The 12512-nt window shown below is 39.9% G+C and overlaps 1 protein-coding gene across 1 annotated transcript; it reads right to left on the bottom strand.

Annotated features, from left to right (window-relative positions):
- Positions 1-215: 215 nt before the first annotated feature.
- On the bottom strand, positions 216-893 carry LOC128133749 (uncharacterized). Its single transcript, XM_052771284.1, has one exon. It carries the CDS (start codon positions 891-893, stop codon positions 216-218), a length of 678 nt encoding a protein of 225 aa, XP_052627244.1.
- Positions 894-12512: the final 11619 nt, after the last annotated feature.

The following is a 12512-nucleotide window of genomic DNA, read 5'->3' as shown; positions in this document are numbered from 1 at the left end:
CAAAACGATCCCCGTAAGGCCCGGTATCAAGAATTTGATAAAATTTGGAGTAAAATGGGGATCGATTGGTGAAACCTTTCAAAAATTTATTTTGAATCCAAAAAAAAAACGCTTTGCAAAATGATTTATTAGAATTTTGAAAAATGGTGAAAGCACATTGCTTTCCAAAAATGCCCTTCTTTAACGTCTTTGGCGAGACGTCCTCCTAGCTTTCTTCAACACATCGGGACATCCGAATGGATGATTTCAAGGGCATTAGCACTGAAACCTTCATAGAATGGCTTCAACCGGTGCCCATTTACTTTGAAATTTTGTCCCGTCTTTTCGCTTTGAATTTCCACCACCCCATGGTCAAAGGTCTTAATCACAACAAAAGGTCCAATCCATATTGACCTTAGCTTGCCTGGAAATAACTTCAATCGTGAATGGTATAGTAAGACCCTATGCCCCGGTTCAAAATGCTTCTGGTTGATGGACTTGTCGTGGAAGAGCTTTGTTTTCTCCTTGTAAATCCTTGCGTTTTCATAGGAGTCGTTTCTCAATTCTTCTAGCTCTTGGAGTTGAAGTTTCCTATGCCTTCCCGCCTCGTCAATGTTGAAATTGCATTGCTTGACCGCCCAAAATGCACGGTGCTCTAACTCGACGAGAAGATGACATGGCTTTCCAAAGACCAACCTAAACAGGGACATTCCTATCGGGGTCTTGTACGCAGTCCGATAGGCCCATAAGGCATCGTCTAGTCTCAAACTACAATCCTTCCTTGTCGGATTCACTGTTTTCTCTAGAATAGACTTCACTTCACGATTCGAAACCTCCGCTTGACCATTTGTTTGAGGGTGATAGGCGGTAGAGACACGATGGGTCACGTTGTACTTTTTCAATAAAGCTTCCATCATTTTGTTGCAAAAGTGCGTCCCTCTATCACTAATCAAAGCCCTAGGCACACCAAATCTCACAAACACATTAGATTTTAAAAACTCGATAACCGTTTTGGCATCATCCGATCTTGTGGCTTTAGCCTCAACCCACTTAGAAACCTAGTCAACCGCGAGCAAGATGTAAACGTTGCCAAACGAAACAGGAAATGGGCCAATGAAATCAATCCCCCATACGTCAAAATTTTCACAAACAAGGATTGGATTTTGGGGCATTTGGTTCTTTTGCAAAATGTTTCCTGTCATTTGACACCGTTCACAACTTTTGCAAAATAAGTAGCAGTCGCGTGACATGGTTGGCCAAAATAGTCCACATTTAAGAACCTTTCTCAAGGTTCGGCTAGGTCCGAAGTGCCCCCCACAAGCAAATTCATGACAAAATTGCCAAATGGATTGGTGCTCTTGTTGGGGTACACATCGCCTAATGATTTGATCGGGACAATGTTTCCACAAATAAGGCTCATCCCACACATAATATTTTGCATCACTTTTCAACTTGTCTTTTTGAGCACGTGTGAATGTGTCGGGATACCTTTTTGTGACCAAAAAGTTAACGATATCGGCATACCAAGGAATAGATTGAGTAAGGGAAAAGAGATGCTCATCCGGAAACTCGTCCCGCAACGGGAGAGGAGTTTCATTTGAAGTGATCCGGCTTAGATGATCGGCCACGAGGTTCTCGCATCCGCTCTTGTCCCGGATTTCCAAGTCAAATTATTGTAACAGTAGGATCCACCGGATGAGTCTCGGCTTTGCATCTTTCTTTGTCATCAAGTACTTGAGAGCCGTATGATCCGAATACACTATGACTTTGGTGCCAAGTAGATATTGCCGAAACTTCTCCAAAGCAAACACTATGGCCAATAGCTCCTTCTCCGTGGTTGAGTAGTTGCTTTGAGCATTGTCTAGTGTCCTTGATGCATAATAGATCACGTGGGAGGCCCTCCCGTTCTTTTGACCCAAAACGGCGCCTATCGCATAGTTGCTTGCATTACACATGATCTCAAAGGGGAGATCCCAATTTGGTGCTTGCATGATGGGGGCGGATGTAAGCAACTCTTTGAGCTTGTCAAAAGCTTCTTTGCACGCCTCGTTGAACTCGAAATCAACCTCCTTTTGCAAGAGTTGGCACATTGGTCTTGTTATCTTTGAAAAATCCTTGATGAACCTTCGATAGAAACTTGCATGGCCCAAAAAAGAACGAACTTCCCGAACACAAGTCGGGTAAGGTAAGCTTTGAATAACATCAATTTTGGCCTTATCTACCTCAATTCCTTTTTTAGACACAATGTGACCCAAAATGAGACCTTGACTCACCATGAAATGGCATTTTTCAAAATTTAGAACCAAATTTGTTTCAATGCATCTTTTTAAAATTTTGGTGAGATTAGTCAAACACTCTTGAAAGGAGTTGCCATATACCGTGAAATCGTCCATAAAAACCTCAATTATATTTTCAACGTATTCCGAAAAGATACTAACCATACAACGTTGGAAAGTGGCCGGGGCATTACACAATCCGAATGGCATTCTACGGTATGCGAAAGTGCCAAATGGACATGTAAAAGTTGTCTTTTCTTGGTCCTCCGGTGCCACCGGGATTTGGTGAAAACCGGAGTACCCGTCTAGACAACAATAATGAGATTTCCCGGCCAACCTTTCTAACATTTGGTCAATGAAAGGCAATGGGAAATGATCTTTTCGTGTGCTTGCATTGAGTTTGCGGTAGTCAATACATACTCTCCACCCGTTTTGCACACGGGTGGGGACCATCATACCTTTGTTATTCTCGACCATCGTGATTCCCGTCTTCTTTGGAACGACTTGCACCGGGCTCACCCACTTGCTATCCGAGATTAGATAGATCATCCCCACATCTAGGAGCTTCAAAATCTCTTTCTTAACCACTTCCATCATTGGCGGATTCAACCTTCTTTGTGCGTCCCGTCTTGGCTTGCATTCATCCTCCATTAAGATCTTGTGCATACAAGTGGAGGGGCTCAATCCCTTGATATCCGCAATCGTCCATCCCATGGCTTCTTTATGCTCCTTCAACGCCTTGATGAGTTGTTCTTCTTCAAATTCGGTTAAGTGAGTTGAAATGATAACCGGAAAGGTTTCATTCTTTCCCAAATAGGCATACTTCAAGTGTTGAGGTAAGACCTTCAATTCCAATTCGGGTGGTTAAACAAGGGATGGGGGCAATTTTGTATGAGTTGGGGGCAATTCAACTTGCTTGACATCTAATCTTGTGGATTTCTTCATCTCCATTTTATTTACCAACTTCTCAACTTTCGAATCCAAAGAATAAAGTTTTAATTGCTAGGCTAGCTTCCCACAATCGAATCCTTTGCTTAAGATCATCTCCAATATATCACTGTTAGATAACTCGAACAATTCTTGAGTGATTGGCTCGACAACATCAACAAAGTACAAAGATGAAACATCACTAGGATATCTCATGGCATCATAAATATTAAAACTTATTGTTTCGCCATCAAACTCCATTGTCAAACTTCCCGCATACACATCGATCTTCGTCCTAGCCGTCTTCAACAACGGTCTCCCAAGCAAGATTAGAGCCAATTTGGAGGACACTTGCTCATCTAGATCAATCACATGGAAATCCGCCGGGAAGACCAATTGGTTCACTTGCACTAGGACATCTTCCAAAACACCTCTAGGAAAGACACTTGATTTATCCGCAAGAGAGACTATGACACCGGTTTCCCTTAAGGGTCTGACATTCAATGATTCATACACCGAATAGGGCATGACATTGATAGAGGCACCAAGATCAAGCATAGCACTACTAAAAGTGACATCTCCAATCTTGCAAGGAACCGTGAACATCCCGGGATCTTTGCATTTGGGTGGAAGTTTCCTTTGTAAAACCGCAGATGCGTTTTCATTCATAAAAATTTTCTCATTTCCCTTCAACTTCCTCTTGTTGGTGCAAAGTTATTTCAAGAACTTTGCATATCTCGGAATTTGCTTGATTGCATCAAGTAGAGGGATGTTTACTTCCACCTTTCGGAAGGTGTCCAAAATCTCTTTCTCCTCCATATTCTTCTTTGAAGTTGCAAGTCGGGAGGGGAACGGTGGTTGAGTGGCTATCGGTGTTACTAAAGGGGTAGTCTTCTTTGGGGCTCCGACTTGTGCATCGTTCTTGACTATAGGTTCTTCAATGGGAATGATCTCTATTTCTTCCTCTTCTTCCCTTGGCTTCTTCTTTGAACTACTTTCTCTGGCTTGTTTGCCACTTCTCAAGGTCACCACATTGACATTTGGGTTCTTTTCGGTTTGAGAAGGGAGTTTACCACGGGATTCCAACTTGCTTATAGATGTAACTATATCTCCCATTTTTGCTTCAAGGTTGGAGATACTAGTCCTTGTCTCTTTTTGGAATTGTTGGGTACTAGTGGCTAAAGATTTGACAATGTCTTCAAGAGACATTTCGAAGCTACTTGGTTGAGATTGAGGAGGTTGTTGATGATGATGTGGAGGGTGCAGTTTGGGTTGATAGTGTGGTTGTTGATGTTGGTATTGAGGTTGTGGTGGTGGATAGGACGGTCTAACCAATGCATTTTGAGGCAATGGTCTTGAGTTGTAGCTCATGTTGGGATTTGGCTTCCAACTCGAATTATATGCATTTTGGTAACCGGATGGTTTGTTGTGGTAGTTTTGGAACTCTCCTGTGGCATTCACATGTTCCGCATCTTCTTGAAGGATGGGACACATATCCGTAGGATGTCCCATTGTTGCACATATTCCACAAATCATCACTTGTGGAGTTTGTCCCATGGCTAGCTTTTGGACAACGGAGGTTAGATCTTTTATTTGAGACTCAAGATTTGATGTTCCCACTTCATTGACTTTGTGTTGTGTGTCTCTCTTCATATCTTGGCGAGGGCCAAAATGTTGTGAATTTGCGGCTATGGTGTTGAAAAGTTGTCTTGTTTGTTGTGGGGTTTTACTAAAGACATCTCCACCACTTGAGGCATCAACTAGTCTTCTCTCCATTGGAAACAATCCCTCATAGAAGTGTTGAATGAGGAGTTGTTCCGGAATTTGGTGTTGTGGGCAACTATAGCACAAGTTGTTGAACCTCTCCCAATAATCATGGAAAGTCTCATTTTGACCTTGGCGGATTCCACAAATCTCATTTCTAAGACTTGAGACTCTTGAGGCGGGATAGAATTTATCAAGGAAAGCTCTTGCCATGTCGGTCCATGAGTTGATCGACCCCGATGGAAGATAGAATAACCAATCTTTTGCTCTATCGGTCAATGAAAAGGGGAATGCCCTTAGCTTGATTTGGTCATCGGTTGACCCTTGTGGCTTCATGCTAGTGCAAATAATGTGGAACATATTCAAATGCTTATGAGGGTCTTCATTCTCCAATCCATGAAAAGTTGGTAGATGATGGACTAAACTTGACTTCAACTCCAAGCCTCCTTCCAAAACCGGGTAATTGATACCGGTTGGAGTTTGTGTAACATCGGTCTCCATCATTTGCCTCAAAGTTCTTTCGGGAACTTCTCATCTGTCCTCCATTGCAATTGGTTCAATAATGGGTGGATTTTGTTGTAGGGGTGGTGTTTCGGGAATTTCTTGGCGAGGGTTGGGACTAGAATCGGGTTCTATATCACTTAATGAAGCGGTTTCAACCTCCAGGTCCCCGTGGGGGTTAGAAGTTTGACCACGTTCAACTCGTTTTTCCTTCGCCAAACGCCTTGCTTCTTTTTCGATTTCCGGATTGTAAATCAAGTCACCTGTACGCTGAGATCTGGGCATAGAGAAACAAATTGATTAAAAATAAACCAATCCCCGGCAACGGCGCCAAAAATTTGGTGGTTGTTGAGGCCAACACAAATAATAACCTTAAATATTACACACTAAAATAGTGTATAGTGGTAAAGGGATCGAATCCACGGGGATTGGTTCAATTTATAACTCTATGAAAAATCTCTTTGTAAAAATACTTGTAAAATGACAATAAAAATAAAATGGGGGGTTTTGGTGTTTTGAAATACTTGAAACACCCTAGAGTTAACTATGATTTAAATAGACAAATGCAACAAAAATAAGAGTTTGATGTAAAATCAATAAATGAGAGATGGTTGACTTAAAGTTTCCTCACTTTGACTTTTGATGAACATGTCATTAGAATCCAATGGTGCAATACTTTGATTTAAATCCTTAATTTGGATATAGTAATCCAAGGAGCTTGAGATTACCTAGACTTTTCTTAATTGTTGAAATGGCTAGAGAAGCTCATAACAATTTCCTTAGTCAAAGTCACTAATTCCAAATAACATGTAATTAGTGAAAGTCAACTAGCATTAAGAACCAAAAAGTCACCAAATCCAAGAGGGGTCAAATGATTTCACCACCATGTTGGAGGAAATGTTTTTATGATTGTGTGAAGCAAAAACAACACAAAAATCATTTGTTGCTTGCTAATTTGAGGATCATTTACTTAATCAAGAAATTAGCCAACTAATCACCACAAACATATTTAAACTCATGAATAAAAATATACTAATAGTGATAATATGATAAAACACAAAACAATTCCATAAAGATTTAAGATCAAGTTCTTGGATTCTTCAACATCCAACAAAAGTTCAAAAGATTCAACAAAAAGTCAACCAAGATTTGCTTAGCCAAACATGGCTAAACTCAAATGAACAAATTTAGATGAGATTGTACCAAACATTTGACAAGATTCAAGAGATGAAAAGAAGATATTCTTCAAGTGTTCTTGGCCTCCAAAAGTGCTCCAAAATCTAGAGAGAAAGTCTCAAAATCGGACCTTCAAGATAAGGCTAAAGAGGCACACCAAACTTCCCAATATAGAGCTCTTAGCAAAATCCTGAAATTGCCCTTGTCAGGAATCCACGCGGGCCGCGGGGAATCTTACGCGGGCCGCGGGCTCTGACGGGTATTTTGGGCTTCTTCAAGTCTTGGGCCCCCACAGCTAATCCATTGGCCCAGTTTGAGTCCAATCAGCTTCTAGCCCATTTTTCTTCAATATTTCTTCAATTAAAGCCCAATTTGTCTTTCCATAACACTCAAAACTTCTGCAAACTCTTAAACATCGATCTTGCACTCTCAAGAATTCTTTCGTTCCCTTTCAAATTTAAAGTTCAACACTTCTGCGCCTTCGAGCAATCGACAAGCCTACTCCCTGGATCACCTCCAAAGCCATCAAGCATGATATCCCCATTGCTCTTCAAGTCCTAACGCCATCCAAAAGATCCCGCACACTCCCGCTCCTCTAGTTTCCTTAAAATCTGCAATAATGCTCAAGAAACTAGAAAGTACCAGCAATGGTCATAAAAATAACAAAAAGGAAAATATGCATGAAAATTAACTAAAATGCGAATGAAATGTGCTAAAATAAACTATAAAAAGAAGTAAATAAAATGAAGCTATCAAAAGCCATCAAGTCTCCAACTTTATAGAAGTGGACCTTGGAAACGACCCAAATCTATATTTTGGAGTTGTAGAAGTGTGAAACCAATTAACTAGGTTATATCTGTAAGGGACTTGACGAGTTCATAAGGGAACTCGGCGAGTCCGATGAAGGAACCAAGATGATGTTCATAGGACTCGGTGAGTCGATTAAGGAACTCGGCGAGTAGGACGATCTGGTCCCTTATATGTTTATGCAAGGACTCAACGAGTCTGAGGACGGCTCGACGAGTCAGTTCGACAAATCGCGATGTCTAGCAATTAGGAAACTCGACGAGTCAGAGGGTGACTCGGCGAGTCGAGTCGCGATTTCAGGGTTCTTAGTTCTAGGACTCGGCAAGTCACAAAGCTGACTCAACGAGTTTGGTCAACTTGGAGGGTTGACTTTTACCAAGGGTAAAATGGTCATTTTACCCAAAGAATAGTTATCAGTTTTTGACTAAGCATCCTTATAAAATTTATAGTCGGAGATTCGTCGGAGCAACAGATGTGACATCCCCATTTTCACGGCTAGAAAAGACCGATTTTTGTTTATGCTTTATAAAAATCAGAGTACCTCTTTTAATAAAAATGTGGCGGAATTTATTCCCAGTAAAACATGATAAATAAGCTATCAAAGCATTTCCGAAGAAAAGTATTTTTATTCAACTGAAAACATTTGGGATGTCATCGTCAATACAGAAACATAAGCATAAACAGAACTTACATTCATTATCACTGGTGATCTATATCTCCTTAATCTCTCAGTGTAATGTCACTTCATATCGACACCTATGATATAAATAAACTGAGTGGGTTAGGTTGGGAAACATGGTGAGTACATAGGCTTTTCAACCCACAATAATATAATTATTATGTTTAAACAATCAAACAATCAACCCAATTACCCATCCCCATTATCTTCTTTAGTCTTAAGGATCTACCTTAAGAATCAACTATTCCTCGTTCATTCATTCCTAAGTATCATCCTAAGGAATCGGCACGAAGTCCATCGTTGCCACGGTTTACACAATGGGCACTAAGTATGCATAGTCGCCAGTGCTTAGGCACTAAGTCTGCATAGTCGCCACGGTTTAGGCACTAAGTATGCATAGTCGCCAGGGTTTAGGCATCAAGTCTGCATGATCACCAAGGTTTAGGTATCAAGTCTGCATGATCACCATGGTTTAGGCATCAAGTCTGTATGATCACCAAGGTTTAGGCACCAAGTTTGCATGGACGCCATGGTTTAGAGTACACCGGGTGAACACATCGTTCACAACACGTACATGTTGCGAGCCTGCTAGTGTTCCATTGTGTCACACCCCCAAACCAAGGATGACGGAAACGTCCGGGGGTGGAGGACGTCATGTACGGTATCATAACAACGAGTATAATAGTGCTCAAAGTAAATACAACCATCATAAATATAATTGAAAAAGTTACACCAAAGTATATGTTTACATGTTTCAAAATCAATTACATTATGATGACAAAAGTAAATTGTTGACGGCTTAACGTCCCATCCTCAAGGCGCTGAAGTTTTTCCTGTTTCACTGATTTCCTGAGAATACAAGTAGTTTTGAAAAAAGTGTCAACAATTAAGTTGGTGAGTTCATAAGAGTTTTGTTTGAAGTAGAAACCATTTTCCTTATAAAATCGACAGAGTTTGATTTCCAGAAAATTCAATATTTTCTTAGTTAAGTATGAACATAATATTTCTATATGATGCGTTAATGAACCCTAGAATGACCCGTAGATTTCCCCTATAATCGTCCAGCGTATATAAGTTATATAAGATTTAAGTTAGATAAAACGTTGAATATAATGGGTCTGCCCTAGGTCCACAACCTAACGAGGAACAAGAGATGAGGCGGGCACCACCAATTCTAAGCCAATCAAGACTAATTTCTTATATGACTCAAGCATATACGCTCAACGATTATAGTTGAAGTCTAACAATTCTAGATGAAATATAGTTTTAATATCATAACAACTATTTTATGTGAACCTGGTACTTTGGAATGTACCCCATTTGTAGTTAAAAACCCGGTACTTTGTATCTGTACCCCTTTTTGTATAAAACCCGGTACTTTGGAATGTACCCCATTTATATGAAAACCCGGTACTCTGTATATGTACCCCTTTTTGTATAAAACCCGGTACTTTGTATATGTACCCCTTTTTGTATCAAAACCCGGTACTTTGTATTTGTACCCCTTTTTGTATAAAAACCCGGTACTTTGTATTTGTACCCCTTTTTGTATAAAACCCGGTACTTTGTATATGTACCCCTTTTTGTATCGAAACCCGGTACTTTGTATTTGTACCCCTTTTTGTATAAAAACCCGATACTTTGTATATGTACCCCTTTTTGTATCAAAACCCGGTACTTTGTATTTGTACCCCTTTTTGTATAAAAACCCGGTACTTTGTATTTGTACCCATTTTTGTATAAAAACCCGGTACTTTGTATTTGTACCCCTTCTTGTATAAAAACCCGGTACTTTGGAATGTACCCTATTCGTGTGAAAACCTTTTGTAATGTAAATGATCATAAACTATACCTATTATAGTTTATCAAAATGTTTGAAATGTATATGCAACCTAACTATACTTATTATAGTTTAGTATGATTATTTGTGGTGTATAAGAACCCTTTCTATGTAAGTCTAATGTATAGTACAATATAGCTATGTTTATCTTGCTTTGTTCTGTACTAACGGTTATGACGGATGATTCTTATAAATTCAGTAAGTAATTATCCTATTATATAAATATATCATTACAAGAAATACATGTAATATATGAAGTCATCAAAGATTTAACACTTTGCTCAACATGTTACAAAGTGTTTTGAAAGTTAGAAGTTGTTAACTAACTCTTAACGTTTCTGCACTGTTTTAGAAAAATCATATGAAGTCGAAAACTAGATCTGTAAATTCTGAGAGTTCCTAAATTGTGTCGAGTTTACTCATAATTTTTATCATGATTTTTGGAAGCATTTAACTTGTATTAAAATGCTCATATTCACTGACTAGTCCGGACTTGTGTTTGAAAAGACAGACTGTTTTGTAAAAATCACCATAAATTGTAGAAAAATCATGTGGAGATGTGCAAGTAGTCATTTTAAAGATAAGAAGTGGAACTACTTGCTCCTAAAATAGTTTTGAAAACTAAAATGTTTAAGTTGTCCAAAGCAGTCCGTGAATGGATTTGAACTTTTCTGATGAAGGTTGTTAGAAAAGTTTAGTTATGTTTTTGGTGTTTTAACTTGTATTCCCCCCCTAAAAACTTGAGAAAACATGAAAATGTAGGGGTATGAACTCACCTTGAGTGATTTCAGAAGATGGATGATGGAGAAAAGAAGTGTTTAACTCAAGAACACTTGGAAGATGCTTGAAGATTTGAGGAGCTAACAAGAATGTGATGATGTTTGTGTAAGCAATCTATGATTTTGAGTAGGAGGATGTGTAATAATCATAAGAAAGATGATGATAGTTACTAATTGTAGGAGAAAAGTCTTGGAGTATGCCTTGAAATTCTCGAATTGGAGAGAGAAAGATGAGAGAGTTTGGAGTGTGGTTCTTGGTGAAAATGAGAGAATGAATGAAGTGTGAGGAGAGAGGGTGGATGTTCTAGCCCTAAGAACGTGAGAATGGTTGAAAATAATGAGAAAGGACTAATGAAGTGACTAGGGATGGGCTGGTGGTGAATAGTGACATGGAGTGGGTATGGGAGTGGTTGCTTGTGTCATAGAATAAAGGAAGTCAACATTCCACCTCTTGTACTTCACCTACTCTCTTTTGGATAGGGTTTTATCCTTAAAATGTGATTAATCATTAATTAAGGGGTCTTATATGTTAAAATAAAGTTTTGGGTGAAAACCTCGTGTTAAAACAACTAAAAACGGGCCTAAAACGCAAAATTAGTCGAAAATCGGAAGAAAAGAGGCTTCCCAGCGAGACCTCTCGGTCCTCCTGTGGCTGGGTTCGGTCCCTAAGACTGCTTGGCGCGAAGTGAAGGGGGGCGAGGAAGAGAAGGGGCGAGGGCTCGGTGTACTCAGAAGCGAAGGCTCGGTCTTCGGTCTTCAGAAGAGAAAGTGATCAGACCCGAAATGTGCCGAACGTTCGGGTTCGGGTGTGTAGGCGAGGTTCGGGCCCGAGAGGACCTTTCGGGTTCGGTTCAGCAGCCTTCGGCTTAGAAGGGTTCGGTTCCTAAGAGGACTTTCAGGTCCTAAGAGGACTTTCGGGTCCTAAGAGGGGTTTCGGGTCCTAAGAGGGGTTTCGGCTCCTTAAGTCCGTTTTTCGCGTAGACTTCCGTTTTTGGGCTGTTTTCGCCAAATTCGAGGGTCGGTATGCCCCGAGTGATTATAGAAAGTTGAGAGAGATTTTGAGAGAGATTTGAGAGAGATTCCACATACTTAGAGAGATTTGACATTCTTGGAGAGATTTCTCATACAAAGAGATATTTGAGAGAGATTTCACATACTTAGAGAGATTTGGGAGAGATTTGACATTCTTGGAGAGATTTCTCATACAAAGAGATATTTGGGAGAGATTTCACATACTTAGAGAGATTTGGGAGAGATTTGACATGCTTGGAGAGATTTCTCATACAAAGAGATATTTGGGAGAGATTTCACATACTTAGAGAGATTTGGGAGAGATTTGACATTCTTGGAGAGATTTCTCATACAAAGATATATTTGGGAGAGATTCCACATACTTAGAGAGATTTGGGAGAGATTTGACATTCTTGGAGAGATTTCTCATAGAGAGAGATAGAGTGGAAACGATTGAGAGAGGTTTCATTTGTGACCTTTTTGAGTGTCTGGCTTCGCAATGAAAGGTCCGTAAACCCCGTTAAGCCTTGATTAAGGATCTCACACACTCCCGATGAGTATGCAACATTGTTTTATCGGTTTTGCTCGCCACGTACCACAGTTTAAGGTTAAGGAGATCTAGATGTATGCACTTTTCGATTTATGATCTCTCGTTAAAATAGCGAGTTGTTTAGTAAATACATAACGTAAGCCCTAGTACACAAGGGTTAGTTGAGTTGACCGGTTTGACTTGTTGACTTTATTTGACTTTGAATTGACCAGAATTTGACGGT

The sequence above is a fragment of the Lactuca sativa genome, chromosome 4 (assembly GCF_002870075.4).
Source record: "Lactuca sativa cultivar Salinas chromosome 4, Lsat_Salinas_v11, whole genome shotgun sequence".
Lineage (NCBI taxonomy): Eukaryota > Viridiplantae > Streptophyta > Magnoliopsida > Asterales > Asteraceae > Lactuca > Lactuca sativa.
The sequence above is the reverse complement of the archived record's forward strand: the minus strand, read 5'-3'. Positions and strand labels throughout refer to the sequence as shown.

Coding starts and splice junctions, on each gene's coding strand:
- LOC128133749 (XM_052771284.1), bottom strand. CDS start 893: ATGGAAGCTTTATTGAAAAAGTACAACGTGACCCATCGTGTCTCTACC.